Below are 18,756 nucleotides of genomic sequence, written 5' to 3'. Positions count from 1 at the left end.
CATCTTACATGCTAAATGCAAAGCTGTTTCTAAATAAGACCCTATTTAACAAGTTTTGACTCATCTGAATTGTCTTAAGCAATTAGTTTTCAAAGACAGAAGAGACTTTTTCATACAGTAGGATAAAAATTGTAGCCAAAAAGCTACTTATTTAGAAACAAATGAAGTTTGTCCAAAATCAAAGTAGCTTCTTGACTGCGTAATGCTGTTTCTCCCAGCACAGAACAAGTACACGCATGTGAATGATTACTCAGATATGCAAATTATATCAATATGGTTGTCAAATTGTTTTAATCTCCCTCAAAATGAAATGTATGTTTCTGAAAGGCCTCAAAGGCTCAACTTAATTGTATATAAACAGTGTTGTTAACACACATTAGATTTATTAATCATTACACTAGAACTACTTTGGTATAAAAATATTTTATTTTAACGCGATAAAAATATGCATTTAATGTTTCTATTCATATAACATTTGCTATTTCATAACATTAATGGTCCGCTTTTCCTAGCCCGCCTGAATTTTATTCAAGAGATTTACAGACAGTTATTACTATCATTATATTTTTAAAAACCCCAGCATTACAGGAGGCTGTACTAACGGAGATGTTTTATTATCAGGATTCATTTAACCTATAGATTTTTAATGAAGCCAGAAAAAGCAATTATTTTCTGATGATTCAGAATATCTTATTTCTTGAAGCATGTCTGTGGTTGACCACTTCTTCATTTGTTACCTGCAGCATGGCACCTTCCTGCCAAAGGAAAAAAAATAAAATAAAGTGTATCTGAAGATGTTTATCATGTATGTCTATCCATATTACCTATGGAAGAACTTCAGCAGTTTCAAAAATTATAAACAATTCATTAATGTGCAGATCACAAAACGAATACACCTTTGGTTGGTTGTATACCTGTTCTTTAGGTGTGCAGCCTGTTTCAGGCAATGAAACCAATACAAAAAATAAACTAGGGGTTAGATTCTACCAATTTACACATGCTGAATAGCATATGAATGTAAAATCTTCCTGATTTCAATAAGAGCGTAAGGGTGACAGAATCTGTTGCTAAGAGTTATTAGCGGTAAGAACTGTAAAAGACAGTGGAAACCTCAGTATCCTAGCCAAATTCCAATTTAGGTAATAACATTCTGCATATACAGTATATAAAATTCCACCTGTAGTTACAACTGAAGACCTTCTCTTGCCCTCCTAAAGAAATACTATGCAGCATTAAAGAAGAATGGGTGTCATATTCCTTACGAGAGGTAGATGCATTTCAGTAGTGAAGAAAATTCTCTATTATATAAACAATCTAAAGTTTCTTGGGATCCTTCAGGGTGCAATGCGCTACATAAAATACTGTTGCCAGAACAGACAGATGCAGTACATTTCACTTCCAACAGCATTAACACTATTGTACAACTACTCTTATCTTCATTGCACATCAAAACCCCCAGAAAAATAAGAAGGTTGCAAAGTGTAAAGAACATTTTATGATTTAATTAACTTGCCGACCTACCATTTTAACTACCAACATCGGGTATGGAACCCTTGCAAAACTTTACTAATGGACACTTGCAGGTCTCATTTGTTCAACTGTAGCAGTGTACAGTAGCAGTAGTCTATGCTTGTCCATGGCTCATATCAAAGCTAGATTCCAGTAGGAAAAAAATATGTTAAGTAGCTGAAATTTAAGAAAACGTGATGTCAAAATTTAATACAAGAAAAATATAGGATTCACAAAATTCTCTTCAGTTGGTAATGGTTAACTCAATTCATTGCTATGTTAAACTACATATGATAACCACTATACTGAAAGAGACTGTCATATAGTATTAGTTTCTTGTTTTTGGTACATTAAGAAAGGAAAAGTAAATAAGATCTTACCTAAAGAAGTTTAACTGAAGCTTAGAACTATTTTGCTCTACACCCTCAGCCTTCGTTGGCATCCTTATAAAACTACGGTAGTTAAAGCTTTGCAGAAATACAGCGCAGCTTTTTAAGACTGGCTGAACTTAGTGCCGTTTTCAAGAGTTCTCTTGTACTAGACCTGTGTCCCTGGAAGAGTACCTCGCTGGGGATATTTCCTTTCCTTGCCATTGAAGAAGCAGCATCTAAAAGATCTAAAAAGGTGTTTCTCCTTGCAGAGATATCCCTTAAGTTATCTAGATATTTTAAACCTGATAATTTACAGACAACATACTTTTTCTGACCAGCATTTAATTTTACATGTACAACAAACAGCTTTGTATTATTTGTGGGACCTTATACTACCCACTCCTTGCCTTTACAATATTTTTTTTAAAAAAAATAATCTATAATTACACAGTATTTCCTTTAGAATTATTTTATTAAATCAAATGTACAACAGCTTCTTAACTCTACACACGCACTTAAATTTTTTAAAAGGAAAACGTTATGTCTTATTACACCATGATCCTGGCTAATAGCTTTTCAAAACTTTGAGAAAAATCTTAAAAAAGGTTTCACATGTCACCTGAAACTTACAAATTTAACATTATCAAAGGAATGCTTCTACACTCTTACAAAGACCACTAGAAAGAAACAACAATTAAAAAGCTAAGAAACTGTCTCAAAGGCATTTTTACAATCCTTCCTCCACAGTAAGGTAATGTTATTAAATAATCCAATCCATTCACAAAATGGCTCTCTGCATCTGCTCTGGTGTCTTCTGCCATATCACTGCATATTTATGCATGACTGAGATAAGTGTTTCCTTAACATTGTTATTTCGATAACCTGAAGCTGTTCTGTTACCTCTGGGCTCTCATCCTCTCCTATTTATACAGTGAAGCCTGTTTCAACAGAAGTAAAGAGTAAAAAATAGGTTATGAAATTATCCATCTAATGAATTTTTAAAGGAAAGATAATATGATCCTAAAAAGCTTTTACTCCTGCAGCTAAGTCTCAAGAAACACTGCAATTTTAGCACTTATAAAGATACTTACCCATGGCAAGTTTGCAGAAGCTCAGTAACGGCTCCTCCCTCCATATCCACCACTTCCTCCACTGCCTCCTGGACCATAGTTTCCTGCATTTGTGGAACAACAGGATAGACGACATTTACATCTTTATTTTTTAAACCCAGGCACATTTACAAGAAGATTTATATTTGGTTTAATTCAAGATGACAATGTGCGCACCACCTTGAATATAAAGCTAACCTGTCATTGTCCTCTATGAGAGATTATTCCTCCTCCCCCTCCCCCAGAACTGCCATGGTAGCTACATTTTGAAAACAGAACACAAGATTCTTGCAGCAAGAGAAATTCCAATGGTTTAAACATATACTCAAATAGGGAAGATAATGCTGCACTCTTGGGGCCTGATCCTGCAACATGTATTATGTGGGTACAGCAGTCCACCCACATACTACACCTTACAGAAGGCTGGTCTGAAGTAAATTTCCCTTTGCTTGCTTTCCACATGTAAAAGCATTACTTTTTTAGAAGCTGCTGACCAAAAAGAAAAAAAGGCAGAAATTTTATAATGACCCTAATACGGGAGAGAGAAAAAACAAAGTTTAGTGGCGAGTAGCGAGTTGGTGATAATTACTACCATAGTAAATAATTTGTTCACATCACCCTAACTAATGCTTAGGAATTTAAATAGGAGGCTTATTAAAAAAAAATTAACCCATTGCCAAAACTAAATTATTGTCTGACTGATATCCCTATGACATTTACTAACACTAAAATTTGGGAAAGGCAGGGAAGAAGTGTGATATTACATCATATATCATATTTTACAAACAAACAGACTTAATGTGCATGAAGTTAGTATCCCAAAACAAACTCTATATTGACTAGACCACTGAAAGTTCATATCTGACCCAAGTACAATCTGGTAAACAAACTATTAGTAAACATATTTAAAAAAAAACAAACAAACACACACACACACAAAAACACCATCACCACAAAAACTAACTGTTCCAGCTCTAAGAAAACTGGCCTTCACACCAAATAATGATCTTGCTATTTGAAATCACACTGTTTTAATGCTGACAATGTATTTTTCTTTTGGGCGCACTCACAGATAACCACTACCACTCTTTTAACTACTGTTTACTGGCTCTAAAATTCTGCTGGCAAGTTGGATTTATAAAAGACTATGCAGCAATTCTGTACACAGATTAATCCGTACGTGTCCCCTGCTCTCTACAAAGGATCAAAGGCCACTGAAAAGTTTGGTCCCAATTCAACCCATGACATATACAATACCTCCACCATATGGTCCTCCCCCCATGTTCCTGCTACCACCAAAATTTCCACTCTTCATTGGACCATAGTTTGAGGGCTGTTGGTTATAGTTTCCAAAATCATTGTAGTTTCCACTTCCATAATTGCCTGTATTATTGACACAAAAAGAGGTAAATGTAAGAATTATTTCTCTGTGTTATTACAAACCTAACAAATCAAGATAAAAAAACGAAAGAAAGAAAGTAGTGCGTCACTAAAGTCAATTATTTTTCTTCACTGACCATAGAAAATGGCATACTGGTTTTGACAACACTTATGAAGTAAAACGTTCTCAAGTCAATAATCTTGCTCAGGCTAGTCCAAAACTAAACTTTCAGTTAAATGTTTTAAGCAAATGTATTACCTCCTCCATAGTTGTCATAACCACCTCCGTAGCCCCCACCCTGGTTGCCATATCCAGGTCCTCCACCACCATATCCTCCTCTTCCTCCTCCATAACCAGGACTACCTCCAAAATTGCCACCTATTATGAAATAAGCCTTTAAATAGTAACTTTACATTATAAAAAAGTCAGTTGTACTATTCCTCAGATCGCAGTGTTCTGCTAAAACTAAGATTTTAATTTTCTTCAGCATCAGTCTACTGAAGGACAAAAAGACCAACAGGAAGTTTTGAAGGGTGATTTCTACAAATAGAAGTTTTTAAAGCTATATACTCCCCCTTAACTGTTTAGCCTGACTGCAGTTTTTGCCTAAGGATTAAAACAGAAATGTTACCAATGCATGATATTTAGGTCTAAAGAGATGTGGTTTTTCTTTATATAAATCCTAAATTTTACAGAAAGCTTAATAGTTTAGAAAAGCACTGCTGAGCAACACAGAGCCGGAGTTAACACTACATTTTCAAGTCTTTAAAAAGTCACTAACTTTCTTTACCAATTCTTTTGACAGACTTTCTGCGAAGTCATAAAGGAACACAAAACATTAGTATAGAAAGGAAAAACCTCAGTGTAAGACATGATTTTTTTTAATAGGGTGAAGACTGAGTGTGCAGTTCAGGAATGGGGGAGAAAATCGTACATAAGCATGAGCCATCAGGATGAACTAATTACTTTGAGTAGTGTGGCAAAAGTATTATATACTTCCAAAATGAGAAACATGGATTTGAATGCAAGAAGGCCTTAGGGAAAACCACCAGACTGGTTATGCTTGCATACATTTATCAGCAAGTGCAGGTATTTGGGTGTAGAATAATCTAGTACTGGAGATTAGGGCTGAAAAAGAAAATGAGAAAAACTGCAGATAGAAACACCAGGTTTTCACGGGCAGGAGATGAGGGAAGGCATGGTCATCCCTGGATGTATGGCAAACCACACAGTTAAAGACCAAGGATTAAAACACATCAGCAGTTATTTATTGTTCCCGAACCAGATCAATATGGCTCTACAGCTTAATATGATTAGTAACAAAAAATATAGAACCTTTTCAAGTATGAGAAGTTACAAAAACCCCACTAGCCTACACTAACCTCCTGGTCCTCCACCATATCCATTGTATCCATCACCAAATCCACGACCACTTCCATATCCATCTGTTGGAAATAAGTATTTTTTAGTTCATCTGTACGGAACTGGAAAAGTTTACTCTTAATAGTGAGCTGGAATTTTTAAAATATATAAAGATGTCACCTCAATTTTAAAAATTTAAAGCTAGTTCTTTAAAAAAAATTCACAAAAAACCAGTTTACTTTTAAACCCACAAATACAGTACCAAGCAGATGCTGTGTGTATGTCCGTTTCAAAAACTGGTGTCACAAATACCATATTTGAGATCAACTCTTGCGGGAGAAACATAATACCCTAAACACAGATCATGAACTTTCAATATTATAAATTGCTGTATTAATCTGAAATACAAATTTCAAAATGTAACTGTAGTTTCCAAACTGTGATTAACCTTCTTTAAAGGATAAATAAAATCACTTTGGCGATTAGTATTTCTCTTACTTTTAGCCTTAATTTTTTTTTGACCCACAGCCATTTCTAGGGGGTATATATGAGAAAAGTATAATGGACTTAAGAAAATATTTTAAGCTTTCTGGTCATTTGAATTTAAAGCTTCAGAAATATGCACCCTAAACCAAGAAATGTGCATCTGTCAGAAACAAGGCATACAACCATCACCTTAAATAATCTTCTTCTCTTAAAGTGGAGCTGTATTTCTGGACTTGAACTGAAGATAGTCAAGGTAGCAGTTTCCTGGTTGCCAATTACTTATACTTAAAAGCTCACTCTAAAATTGTAATAATTTACTCTAGCAATCTATTATATTACTTTGTATACATTCTCTAAAATGGACCACTTTTGCTTTTTTCTTTATAAAAAACTTCCGATTACTTCAGACAAGGTCACAGTGCTTTTTTGTATTAAAGTGAACTAACAGCTCAAAAACACTGACTTCATACATTTATATAGATTCTTTTCCATTGTTATTTCTAATCACAAAGATTAATTTCTTTTTAATAAGAGGTTTGTTATTAGTCTTTTCTAAAAGAAGTTTTTTGTTGCCAATACTACAGTAGATGATAGTAACCTACAGAGCAAACTGAAACCCAAAAGAAAAATAAAAAAGGGATAAGCCTGGTAGCCTTACCAGATCCACCTCTGAAGTTGCTTCCTGGTCCTGGACCGAAGTTGCCACCACCTCCACGTGAATCCCCAAAGCCGAAGTTACCTAGGATGGATTTTAGATTCCTGTTAATGTACGTATTATAGGAAAACTCTGAACCCAAAAGCATGAAGTGAAACTCAAATACCTCCTCTTCCACTCCTAGAACTTTGAACTTCTTGCATTTCTTGTCTAGATAAAGCTTTTCTTACTTCTGCATTATGGCCATTGATGGTGTGGTATTTCTGCACTGTAAATCATAAATTTAAGAAGAAATTACACGCAGTAAATGTTGCTTCTGGAGTTTAACTCAGGAATGGCTAAACTGCCAAAGAGAAAATAATTTTTCCCTCCTCACATTTTTGCAATACCAATTCCAATCATCCAGAAGTCATAAAGATGTCAGGATAATTTCAGGTAGTATTATTACATGATCCCATCAAATTTATAAATTGAAGATTCAAAACTAAGGCCATGTTCCTACAAACATTTATGCATGTAATTAATCCAATTACATTCAAAAACTTACTCACATGCTTATGTGTTCTCTATATTGGGACCTTAAGTAGCAATATTGTTAGATGAAATTGTGGAATGAAGTTTACTTACATACAATTTTATCAACAGGATCATGGTCGTCAAACGTAACAAAGCCAAAACCTCTCTTTTTGCCAGATTGTCTATCTGTAATTATTTCAATAGTGTCAATTTTCCCATATTCCTCAAAGTAGTCTCGAAGGTGGTGTTCCTCAGTATCTTCCTTAATTCCACCAACAAACAGCTTTTTCACAGTAACATGAGCACCAGGTTTTCCAGATTCCTTGAAAGAATTAACAAATATTTTTTCCAAAACTATTAGTGGAAGAGAGAGTTTTGCATATGGACTCTTTAATGAAGATCTTAAAGACAGCCAACTTGAAATCTAAATCAATTTCAAGAAGTGAGTTTATAGTGTTTTCAGATAAACCGTATTATCTGGAATGCCTCTGCCTTTTTTTTTAATTTTACAATCATTCTTCTATTTTTTAAAGCAACTACCTCTGGTTGCTATGCGAAAAGCTCTAAACAAGCAAGAGGGGAAACAGACTATGCTGCAGAAAGAATGAAAATTATACAGGAAGTGTAATCAAAAGAAAAGTTAAAAAATAGATCAATATATTTTGATAGAACTGAAATGTTAAGAGAAATCTCATTTACTTGCAAGAATAGCAAGGAACAAATTTTCCAGACAGAACTGTGATCTATAAACTGACTGAGTCCTTTTCATTTTAACTGATTATACTCACATTCCAGACAACTTCATTTAATTTGTCTGCCTATCTTTTAAGTGCCAGACAACTTTAGGTGAAATCCTGGCCCCAGTGAAGTCACTAGCAAAACTCCCGTGGTCTTCCATGAATGAGGCCAGAATCTCACCCTTGATCTCTAGTATCAAAAAGAACAGCTCCCCAAATGCTTCTGCTACTAGGATATCCAACCTACAACAGCAGGGATTAAACTTTTGATATTTAAGCCCCCACCAATGCAGTAGTCACTCAACCTAAAAAACTGAAATGGCTTCTGTCAATCAAGTCCTAAATTCAAACTGGCACAAGTCAACGTCTACATGTGTACTGCTGTAAAGCTTCTAAAAGTGGTAACAAGATAAAGGAGAAAGGAAAAAGGCATGTGCCCCTAACCAGAGACTCTTAATTACAAAAAAAAGCATTGAAATTCTATCAGTAAGAATATGCTAGGTTTCAGAGTAGTAGTTGTGTTAGTCTGTATTCGCAAAAAGGAGTACTTGTGGCACCTTAGAGACTAACCAGTTTATTTGAGCATAAGCTTTCATGAGCTACAGCTCACTTCATCTGATGCAGTTTATGCTCAAACAAATTGGTTAGTCTCTAAGGTGCTACAAGTACTCCTTTTCCTTTTTAAGGATAAGCTGGTTTCTCACCAAATCAGAGACATTAATCTTTCATAATGTAAAAAGCCTCTTTGCTTTTCAGTACTTTGCTCACCTCTCTGGCTACTGCTCGTTTTGGCTCAACTACCCTTCCATCAATTGAGTGAGGTCTTGCAGCCATAGCTGCATCAACTTCAGCCATAGAGGAGAATGTTACAAAACCAAACCCTCTCGATCGTTTGCTTGCAGGATCCCTCATCACCTGCAAAAAGAAAATCAGGAAGTTTTACTATTTCACTACTAAGTTTTCATACTACCACTAAGTATAAACAAGGCTCTTCGTTTTCAGTTTGACAAATTTTTACTGAAAAACTTCCCAGTTTTACAAACGCTGCTATTTGGTTTTTAATCAATCTTCACCTAAATTTTGGACCACTCAAGTACATGAAAATACTGATGACGTTAAGAAAATGCAATACATTAGATAGATATGTTACTAATAAGTTAGTCGAAGGGTAGATCTATGCTACAGCTGTGCCACTATAGCGCCTTAGTGCAGATGCTTCCTACATCAACCAAAGGGTTTTTCCATCGATTTTGTTCATCAACCTCTCTGAAAAGAATTCTTCCATTGACCTATCTGCTTCTACAGTGGAAGTTAGGTAACTGTTTCACGGGGCACAAAATTTTTCACACCATGAGTGATGTAGTTAAGTCAGTCTAATTTTAGACGTAGACCAGGCCTCAGTGTAAATGTGAAGCTGTCTGTTAAAGTAAGACAATGTAGTGGAAGATTAAACACCTGCCTCTCTCTCTGTGTGTGTTCAAGTCCTAAAAAAAAAAGCCAGAACCTTCTGGCTCCAGCAACCTGCTCCAGACGAAGATTAAACCTTCTTTTACTTTAAATATTCTTACGTGTCTCTATTTGTCGTCCCCCCCCCCTTTTTTTCTGTCCTCCTATCCCTCAAAGTTTAACTTCACAGTTGGGGGGGGGGGGGTCCCTGCACCACTTCTTACCCCTTTTGTATATTTTGTAATGAACACCAATAGATTTCTGAGAAATTTAAAACAAAATAAAAACCAAAAGTGATGGGCCTTGAACAGAATAAATCTACATATCTTTAATTTAGATTTTCCCTGCTTTCTACACAAAAGCAGGTGTTTTAACCCAATTACTCATGATTAAAGTATTTGAACTGTATAATTCTGCATTACAGTGAAAACTTGGCTTTACCCTTCATCATGCATATTGTTCATGAAATTGTTGACTTCAACCACAATTTATACATAAAGCTTTCTAAAGATCTCACATGAAGCATACAGGGATCAACTAGATGCTTCTATTTGCTCTCTTATTAAAATGCTACCCTTCCCAACATAGATAAGGCAAAGTTAACTTGTGGCCCTCCTGCAAAAAGACAAGACTGAGGCCAAGAGCCTCAGGTGTCTGGGTTATGTAAGTACTCAACAATTTATATTTTCAGTTAAAATTCTAAATACTTCAACATACGTCACAATAGTAATCTACTGCTATTCCAATACTTCAGAAAATGGTATGCAATTTTTACCAAGTTTTTAAGTCCACATTATCAGCATACATTAGCACATGCAACTTACCACACAGTCTGTAAGTTTCCCCCATTGTTCATAGTAGTTTCTCAAACTTTCTTCTGTTGTTTCAAAGCTCAAGCCACCAATGAACAGTTTGCGAAACTGCTCCTTTTCTCTCTAATTTAGAGAATATAGTATTAATATCATTTGCACTTCTCCCATACTACTGTTTAATGTCAGAGTAAGTCTTCAGACATGTTCACAAATGTCAATGAATACTCATTTTCAACAAAAGATTGTGTTTATCTGAAGTTCATTATTGCCATTCAATACAGACCCATATATTATAAAAAAGTAGCTCTTTACAATTTCAGTGTTTTTTAAAATTACCTTCCTTCCACTCACAAATATATTAAAAATTAAAATTAGGTTTTAAGTACTCTTAGAACTGGAGAAATGTCCACTGAAATGCCATCAAGTTTTCCTCCCTGCAATAGCGTCTTCTTAAAAAAACCCCATAGATTATAATAGATGAGCTGTGTGGTCTCTTTACAAAACCAGATTAGAAGATACCGATTTATGTTGTTCATTCCAAAATGCAGGCTATTTATTTTTAAAAGAAGTGTTTATAAAGAAGTGTTTGTGCTCGAATTGATGTTCACCAGTACAAACCAGAAAAGGAGAAACAAGCTTCTATATGAGGCATACACAAAATGCGGGTGGGGGAGCGTCTTTTGTAATCAAATAAAAACTTATAGGCTCAGACACCAAAAACCTTAAGCTATTAAATCTCTTTCATCAATTCATTCACATATGGACAATTAAAGCTCTCATGAGGTACATATTAAGGAGCTATGGGAGTTTTGCCATTGACTTCAATAGGAGTAGGATCAGGCCTCAAGTGGGAAGCAGCTTACTTTTTTTTTCCTCATTGTATCTTAAGTACTCTTCCAAGACAGACATTTCTACATTTACTGTTGAGGTCTATTTTGTATCAAAAAGAGGCTTGAAAGTTGTAGCCATGCCTATCCCAGGCAAAATTTACACAAAACAAAATAAAAAAAAGGAGACTACATATTCTGAACTAGTGTTATTCACATAGGCTAACTCTGCCTTGATACATACTCCGTTAAAAAAAAAAAACTTAAAAAAAATCAGGCATACAATAAAGGAAGTAGATATTTTAGAGTAAGATATAGGGGTTGTTTTCTGGGAAAGGTACGTGAAGGCAAACAGATTTTATGTTTTGCAGTTCTAAGCAACAGTAAGCTCTCATATAATATACTTTATTTTACCTGCTTTAAAAAAAATAGTTTCATTTTTTTAAAGATCTAGCCTTCAGAAAGGCAAATTTACCTTTTGCTAGTCAGGTGATGAAGGCCATCAGAAAACTAAGGTATATACCAAGGGTGGCCAAAGGAAGGCTCACAAGCTGCATACAGCACTTTTGCACTAAGGGCAGCTTACTGAGCCCCCCACCATCCTCCACCTACCAGACTAGGGCAAAGGGAGTTTGGGGCTTCAGCCCTGTGAGAAACACCTGTCAAGGCTCAGAGCTTCAGTAGGAGTGGGGTTTAGGCAGGTGCGCCTGGTGCTCAAACTTCTGAAAATTACAGTATGTGGCTTGGAGGGTCGGTAAGTTTGGCCACCCCGGTATACAGTACATTAAATATTGTAGGATACTGAAACAGCAATATATAAAGAGGAGGAATGAAAGCAATTCATCTTAACAAAATGGCCAACAGCCGAAGTTTATTGAATCAGGGACAATTTTCATGGCGTGTACTACATCTAGCATAACGGTACCGAGATGTCAAGATGCTACCACAAAACAAATAGCCAAAGTTATGAAGAGCTCAATTAACAACTGAAGAGTTTATTATCAAATTGGAGAAGAATCACTACCTTGGAAAGGAAGCAGCTATTAGCACAATTAGAAGTTTCAAGTCAGTAAAAATTTCCAGAGCAGTTAACACCATCAAAAAGATGGAATGAATGCCTTGTCACACTGGTTTGCCCCAATATTGGATACTTAATTATTCCCTCACAATATTCTGCTTACCCACTCACTTGGGTAAGTAATTTTGAAAGGCTAGATTCTTTTTCCTTTAGAATCATCATGTTTAGGGTGAAGAGACACTTATTAATGGTAAATTTTGGGAATACCGATAAATTTTAGTGGGTTATTTTCAAGTCTTCAAGAACATGAGAGGATTGGCTTGGTCAAATTTGCTCCAATACAGAATTTGTAAAAACTGAGGTTTTACACACACTTCAATTTTTTTTATTTTAATAGAAATAGCTTCAAAAAAAATCTTGTATATATTATACTGCCAACAATGGAGCATTGGACTAGGGTACAAGAACCTAATAATATTGAACAGAATGAGATTAACAAAAGCGTAGCTGGCTAATCTGTTTCACTATTCATGTTGAGAGAAAGAAAAGGTAGCCTAACAGGTAATCAAAAACTAACACTGAGCATTTGAGAAAATACTCAAGATTTTTTTTTTTAAAATAGTTTTAAAAACAGTATCCCCTTCAATTTTTTTTCCAGTTGAATTTTCACATTGACCAATAAAAAAAGCTTCTTGATTTTGCCTAAAGCAAGACTTCCATAGTGTGCCCCAATAGCTAAACGAAATTGGAGAGAGAATACCAAATCTGCTTTTGATATAGCTGCATATCCTGCTGCCCTTCTCAGGCTCTGCAGTCAGTAGGTAGGTTTGCAACAACAATGTAAAATGTTTTACTGTTCAATTTTATCATTCTAGTTACTTTACTGCACTGCTGCAAAACAATCTGCAAAGCCTGAGGAAAGCAATAGGCACACAGAGAGTTATCAAAAGTTGAGTCAGTACTAACCCATATACAGGCCCCCAAAATCCCCCCCCCCTTTAAAAACAAAAACCCACACTACTCAAGTTGCGAACAATTGAAAGAGAAGGAATGGGAAGATAAAAGGACCTGAATCTATCATTAGTGAATGGGAATATTTGGGCCACTACATTATGATATAAGGTATTTCCATAAACTTATTTTATTTTTCACAAAGCACCCTCCTACCTCAAACTCCTAACTGGAGTATTTGGCAGAAAAGGAATGCTAACGAAACAGATCAAATCACTATCATTTGGCATGCAAGCAGACTACCAAACCAGGTATTTTTAAGTTACATGTATTGGCAACAGATTACAGGGCTTGAAACACCTTCTGAAGATAAATAATTACTAGAATAAGCAGTGTTGTTGTAGCCATGTTGGGCATAGGACGTTAGAGAGACGAGACAAGACAACAGAAGTTCGTCCAATAAAAGGTAGTGCCTCCCCACCTTTTTTATGTACTAGAATCTATGACACGACAGTTCTGATGATCTGCAGAACACTTGGTAACTAGTTTCTTGCAGGACAGCTAAAAATTATATATAATTTTGTAATATTTTCACCATACAAGCAATATGTTACTGAGACAAGAAGCAGCCAGCATGACCGGGAAGGAAAAAGAAGGTAGCCCAGTAAACAGCCTAGTCCCCCTGTTAAATTGATGTTTGCACAATTAAAGTTTGAGATTATATGCAAAGAACTGTTTCAGCCAAAAGGAAAAAACAACAACAACAAAAAAACCACCAAAAAACAACAACAAAAAAATGCATGCTGCGACCTAAAAATAAAGTAAGTTTCAGTACTAAAGTTTTCATACTGTGACCACACACTTCCATTAGGATGAGCTACAGAAATTATATTCTGAAGTTTGCCATTGGAGTCTCAACTCTTTAACTGCAGTGTAGTACATCAAAAATAGCATGTCCCACCCAAAGTACAGTACTGACTTGCTCAAATACTTGATGCTGTGCCATGCCCTGCCTTGGATGGCTCATGGTCTTGGAGTTTTGAGACTTCTAGGGAGTGAAGAGGGAAGAGGGGCACACAGATTACTCTGCTGCTGACAGAAACTTACTTCCCACCAGTAGACTCTTTACACTAGGGAGCTCTGTCAGCATAACTATACTGGTCTAATGTTTGTAGTGAAAAGTAAGGCCTAAGTCTCATATGGCAACTTAAAAGAAACCCTTCAGATAAAATCAAATACCATCAATTAATACCAAAGTTAACATTAATTGGTATAAAATACACATGACACAAACCATCTGATGGTTTTCCCACCTTCTATGATACTCTTGGTGAAAATTCCCCCCCCCGCCCAAATTATAATAAAAGAATAGGGTATAAGTGGTCTTTAAAGCTTCCCATCATGCATCCTCCCCTCACAGGAGCGAATGATGGGTAAGATTTTAATGAGTAACTAGGAGTCTGCCAGTTCTGAGATTATATTATGTCCCACGAATCTGCAAAGGGTGGGGAAATGTGAAACCTCTATTTGAGAAGACAGCATCCAATCACAAGGAATGTGTTTTATAAAAAAAAAACAGCTACAGAGGCAGGGAAAGAATGGCTCTGAACTGTTGCAAACTCAAGCAGGTTAAGATCATAATCAGCAAAAATGGCGGCCAGAGATAGGAGAGCGGAAGCTTCTGATCAACATCCGACAACTGGGTGCCCGCCAAAAAAGGAGCGCCGAGGGATGAAGCCTCTACGGGATGGGGGGAGGGGTTAGGGTTAGATTCCCCATTCCCCCACCACCGCGCAGACTCTACTCAAAAGGAGCTAGTCGTATTCGTGTGTGACTCCACGAGTCCTCCTCGGCGTCCCCACCCAACGCGGCAGCGGGACTGGCGCCGCAAAGGCCCGAGATCATCAAGCGCAAAGCGGCGGCCGCGCAGCGCCCGCCATGTGGCAGCGCCGGGAGACAGGGGCAGCCGCCAGTGGCCAGAGAAGGAAAATGGTTGCTGCTTTGGGGCGCGCGATGCCGCAGAGGAGGGGAAAATCTTCTCTGGCCGGCCGCGCAGGTTCGGCTACGCCCGCTCCACCAGCCCCCCACCCTCGGGAACAGGGCCCCGGCTACCCCCTTTCTCCCTCGGGCCGGAACAGAACTAGCTACCGCCGTTCTCAGCCAACGCACCGGCTCCCAGACCCCCCCCCTCCCGTCCCGCCACAGAGAGATGCTGCACCAGGTAACGGGGCCGCTCCACTCAGCGCACCCTCCTGTCCCTACCCGCCACTCCTCTCAGCTATTTCACAGTGGAGGTTCCCTACCGCAGGACCCAGCCGCCTCCCCTCCCCGGCCCATTCACCCCTCCCCCTCGTTACCGCCATTACCATCTGTGCCTCCCCGGCCTGATCCCGGCGCTTCGCAGGGCCAGAGAGAGACCCGGTTCGCTTACTGCCCTCCATGGTCACCCCTAGGGCGCGCGCGGCTCGCTAGCACAACCGGAGCTCGGTTAAACGGTCTGTCAGGCGGCTCTAGGACTCGCCTCCGCTTGCGCTGTTGCCGCAGCGTGTACCCCCGCCTCCCTGTGCTGCGCACCAGCCCAACCGCCGGCGGCGCTTCCAGAACCTTCCTTCCCCTCTAACGTCTCTGCTACGGAAAACCACCAAGTCTCGCCCACTGCGCCACCAAGCGCATCAGCTAACGGGAAAGTTGCAACTACTAGAGCTGCGCTAACAGCGTACGGGTTTACGAATAAGTATTTTGTTACGTAAAGGTACTAACTGCTACAAACTAAAACGCACCTTTCGCAGCTGTACAACCCAAATTTGCGTACCATACACCTCATGGCCTACGTAACCCTGTTTGAGAATACGACCCAACCTTTCTAGTAATGGCTGCCTTAACTGTTACGTCTTTTTAAATGCATCGCCACGCAGTGGTCCGTCCCTCGCTCCCCTTCCCACTCACAACGGTCTCTGGCTGTTTTGACCTCGACTCGAATTAAACACCCCCAAGAGCTCCCGCACTTCTGCGGGATGTTTGTGTTTCAATAACGTAGTAAAAATTCAGCAACGCCGTTAGCAATGGCTTTTTTCCGGAAAAAGCCGAAGCAGGCGTCGTCGTGGACCTACTCCACGTCGGCACTACCCGGGAAAAAACGAACTGCCGATCCGCTTCGGCAGTTTCCGGGAAGAGCCGAAACAGGAATCATCGCCTAAAATGGCTTCTTCGGTAATTTCCGGCAAAAGAAGCCGGAAAGCCTCTGGTGGTCGAACAAAGCCGAAGCTGCTCGGCTCGGGGTCTGCTCCAGCTTCGGGTTTTTTCCGGAAATTGCCGAAGCTGCCCGGAGACTGATCCTCGCAGCAAGAGAGATATAATTAGCCAAAGGTCTCCTTTTCCCCCACCTGTGGTGCAGGCAGGAGCCAGAGGGCCAAACCCGGAGCGCACTGGGTGTGCACCCCCGAGATCCCCTTTGTTGGCGGGCTGGCACCTTCGCCTCTGGCGGCCTGGGAGGAAGTGATAAGTGGCCAGATTTTGGCGCCAGCACTGAGACGCCGCCAGCCGGGCCCGCGAGCAAGCGAGAAGAGCAGACCCCGCGGTAGCCAGCTCCTCGCACAGCGGCCCCGCCACAAAGGGTGAGTGCGGCCCCCGCCTCGCCGGGGAAATGGCGCTTCGGCGGCTCCCCTCCCCCCGCGCCGAGCTCAGTGGGGAAATGGCCGCGGTCTGCCACCGCCCGCCCTCGGCAAAGTGGCCGCATGGCCCCATCTTCCCCCCTCCCCCCACTGGGCAAAGGAGTGAAGCGCCCCGAGCTCCTCTACTTGCCCCCCCCTCCCCGCGCGGGAGCCGCCTCGCCCCACCGGCCCCCACGTTCTCCTCCGTCACCGAACCCCCCAACCCTCCGCCAGCAGCCCCTCGGCCGACGCGGGGCCTCTCCCCCGCCGGCGCTGCGCTCGGGCGCTGGGCCCGTCCCGCCTCGGAGCCGCGCCCAGGCAGAGGCTGGCGGTGGCCGTTCGCCAGGCGGCCATAGCGCGCTCTCAGGGGGGCCCGGGACTCACCCAGTCGCTCTCTCTGTCTCCGCGAGGCATCTTGCTTCGCCCAGGCGCTCGCTGAGGCCGCGTCCCCGTGTTTCAAGCTGCCGTCTCGGAGAGAAGCCCTGGCTGGCCCCCCTCTCGCTCCCGCACTGGCGACACGGTAGCAGCAGCGGCGGCGGCAGGAGGCTGCAGCTAGCGTGTAGGCGGCGTTGTGCGCTGTGCCCCGCCGCCAGCCAGCGCGCAGCTCAGCGCTCACACCCCGCAGTAGCCGCCCCAGCCGCTGCCCCCACCCCCTCAGATGTCGCTGCTGCTCAGTGCGCGCAGGGAGCAAGGAGGAGACGGGAAACCCGAGCCGCCGGGCACCATTGAAGTCTGTATCCTTCTCTCTTTCTTTCGTTTCCAATTTAACCTCGCCGTGAATTGGGCAGCGCCCCAAATCCCTTGCAGCTGGGCTCGTGTTTGGTGTAACTGCAAAGGTCCTGCCCCCCCCCACCCCCCAGCCCAACGCCGCCACCGCTGCCCGCCTTTAGCAGCCAGCCCAGCTGAAGGGAAGTGGCGGCGCTGGGCGGGAGAAAAGGGAGCTGAGCCCCGGGATCTCCAGGGGGTGCCTCTCCCCCGAGGTAGGAGGAAGGTTCTTGGGCCTCGCCGTGGTGCAACGTGAGGGGTGTGGGGAGGAGAGCGGGTAGACGCTGGGGGGCAGCCTGGGGAGACGCGGTAGCACCCAGCGTGGAGGCGGAGTGGGCGCGTTCAGTAGACAAAGCGAAGCCCCCCGCATGGGGGGCGGTTTTTCCGCGGTCCGCCTGGCTTAGCCTTGGAGCGCAATGGTCGTGCTTGGCGAGGGGGCAACGTGGCGCTGGGAAGGGGCCGTCGCTCTCTCTTCAGGGCGGCTGTGTGAAATGGTGGCGGGCGGCTTTGGGCAACGCACATGACTTGCCGGGTCCGGCTGTCGTGTGGCCACAGCTGTTCCCTCCCTCACAAGGGGAAAGGGGCGCAGGGCTTCCCCCTCTATGTTGGGCTGCGGCTTGGTCCTACTCCGTGCAAAACCACCGGATTTGGCTCGCCTAGTCCCGTTAGGTCACCCAGGCCTTTTATGTGCACCCACCACAAGCCTATGGTGCAGCCTTACCCCTTCGTTCCTCTACCACGGGCCTTTGTTTCCCTCCCCTCATCACAATGGAGACAAGATGAGGTGCCCAGCAGCAGGGCCCAACCCTCACCCTCTGCCCGCCCCCCACCGGATTTGGCTATGATACCACCTCTCTGGCTGCCAGGAGATGAGAATTGGGCGGGATTGCTGAGTCAAAGGCCTCTTCTGGCCTTTAATAAAGGTTTACCTTTGTCTTGCTCATTTTGTAGTTTCTAGGAATGGGTGGTGAAATCTGTGCCCAGAGGTGATTAGTGTGAGAAATTGTATGGGAAAGGGGACGAGTTTGCTTCATCCAGACCATATGTTTGTATAATCTATTTAAGTTAATGAAATGTATATTTCTTAATTAAGCATTTTAGTCTTCAATATACAATGTGTGCAATTTGGCAGAGTTAATGTCTGTATTAGCCTTAACTCTT

The 18,756-nt window shown here is 41.3% G+C and overlaps 2 protein-coding genes across 16 annotated transcripts in view; one reads left to right on the top strand and one right to left on the bottom strand.

The window, feature by feature from the left end:
• Positions 1-407: 407 nt before the first annotated feature.
• HNRNPA2B1 (heterogeneous nuclear ribonucleoprotein A2/B1) lies at positions 408-17,428 on the bottom strand. Of its 6 annotated transcripts, none has more exons than XM_073333660.1 (13): positions 17,215-17,428; positions 10,397-10,507; positions 8,895-9,041; positions 7,501-7,711; positions 7,040-7,141; positions 6,877-6,957; positions 5,753-5,815; positions 4,629-4,748; positions 4,247-4,372; positions 2,972-3,054; positions 1,890-2,818; positions 1,522-1,652; positions 408-755 (listed from the first exon to the last, which is right to left on the bottom strand). In XM_073333660.1, exons 1-10 carry the CDS (start codon positions 17,242-17,244, stop codon positions 2,993-2,995), a joined length of 1,053 nt encoding a protein of 350 aa, XP_073189761.1. In that variant the 5' UTR covers positions 17,245-17,428; the 3' UTR covers positions 408-755; positions 1,522-1,652; positions 1,890-2,818; positions 2,972-2,992. The 6 variants fall into 6 exon arrangements, with proteins under 6 accessions (XP_073189761.1, XP_073189758.1, XP_073189759.1 ...); XM_073333657.1 differs by lacking the exon at positions 17,215-17,428 and adding an exon at positions 15,547-15,690 and having other exon boundaries at positions 1,890-2,142; XM_073333658.1 differs by lacking the exon at positions 17,215-17,428 and adding an exon at positions 15,547-15,690 and having other exon boundaries at positions 1,890-2,125.
• The window catches only part of CBX3 (chromobox 3), a 25,049-nt gene continuing 22,769 nt past the window's right edge, over positions 16,477-18,756 (top strand). For 2 of the 10 annotated variants that reach the window (XM_073333668.1, XM_073333667.1), the window contains exon 1: positions 17,184-17,560. The gene's annotated coding sequence lies outside the window, so the exon portion shown is untranslated. The other 8 variants (XM_073333670.1, XM_073333665.1, XM_073333663.1 and 5 more) reach the window with 8 other exon arrangements.

The sequence above is a fragment of the Lepidochelys kempii genome, chromosome 2 (genome assembly GCF_965140265.1).
Source record: "Lepidochelys kempii isolate rLepKem1 chromosome 2, rLepKem1.hap2, whole genome shotgun sequence".
NCBI classification, from domain to species: Eukaryota; Metazoa; Chordata; order Testudines; family Cheloniidae; genus Lepidochelys; species Lepidochelys kempii.
Note: the sequence above shows the minus strand (reverse complement) of the source record. Positions and strands in the feature narration are given on the sequence as shown.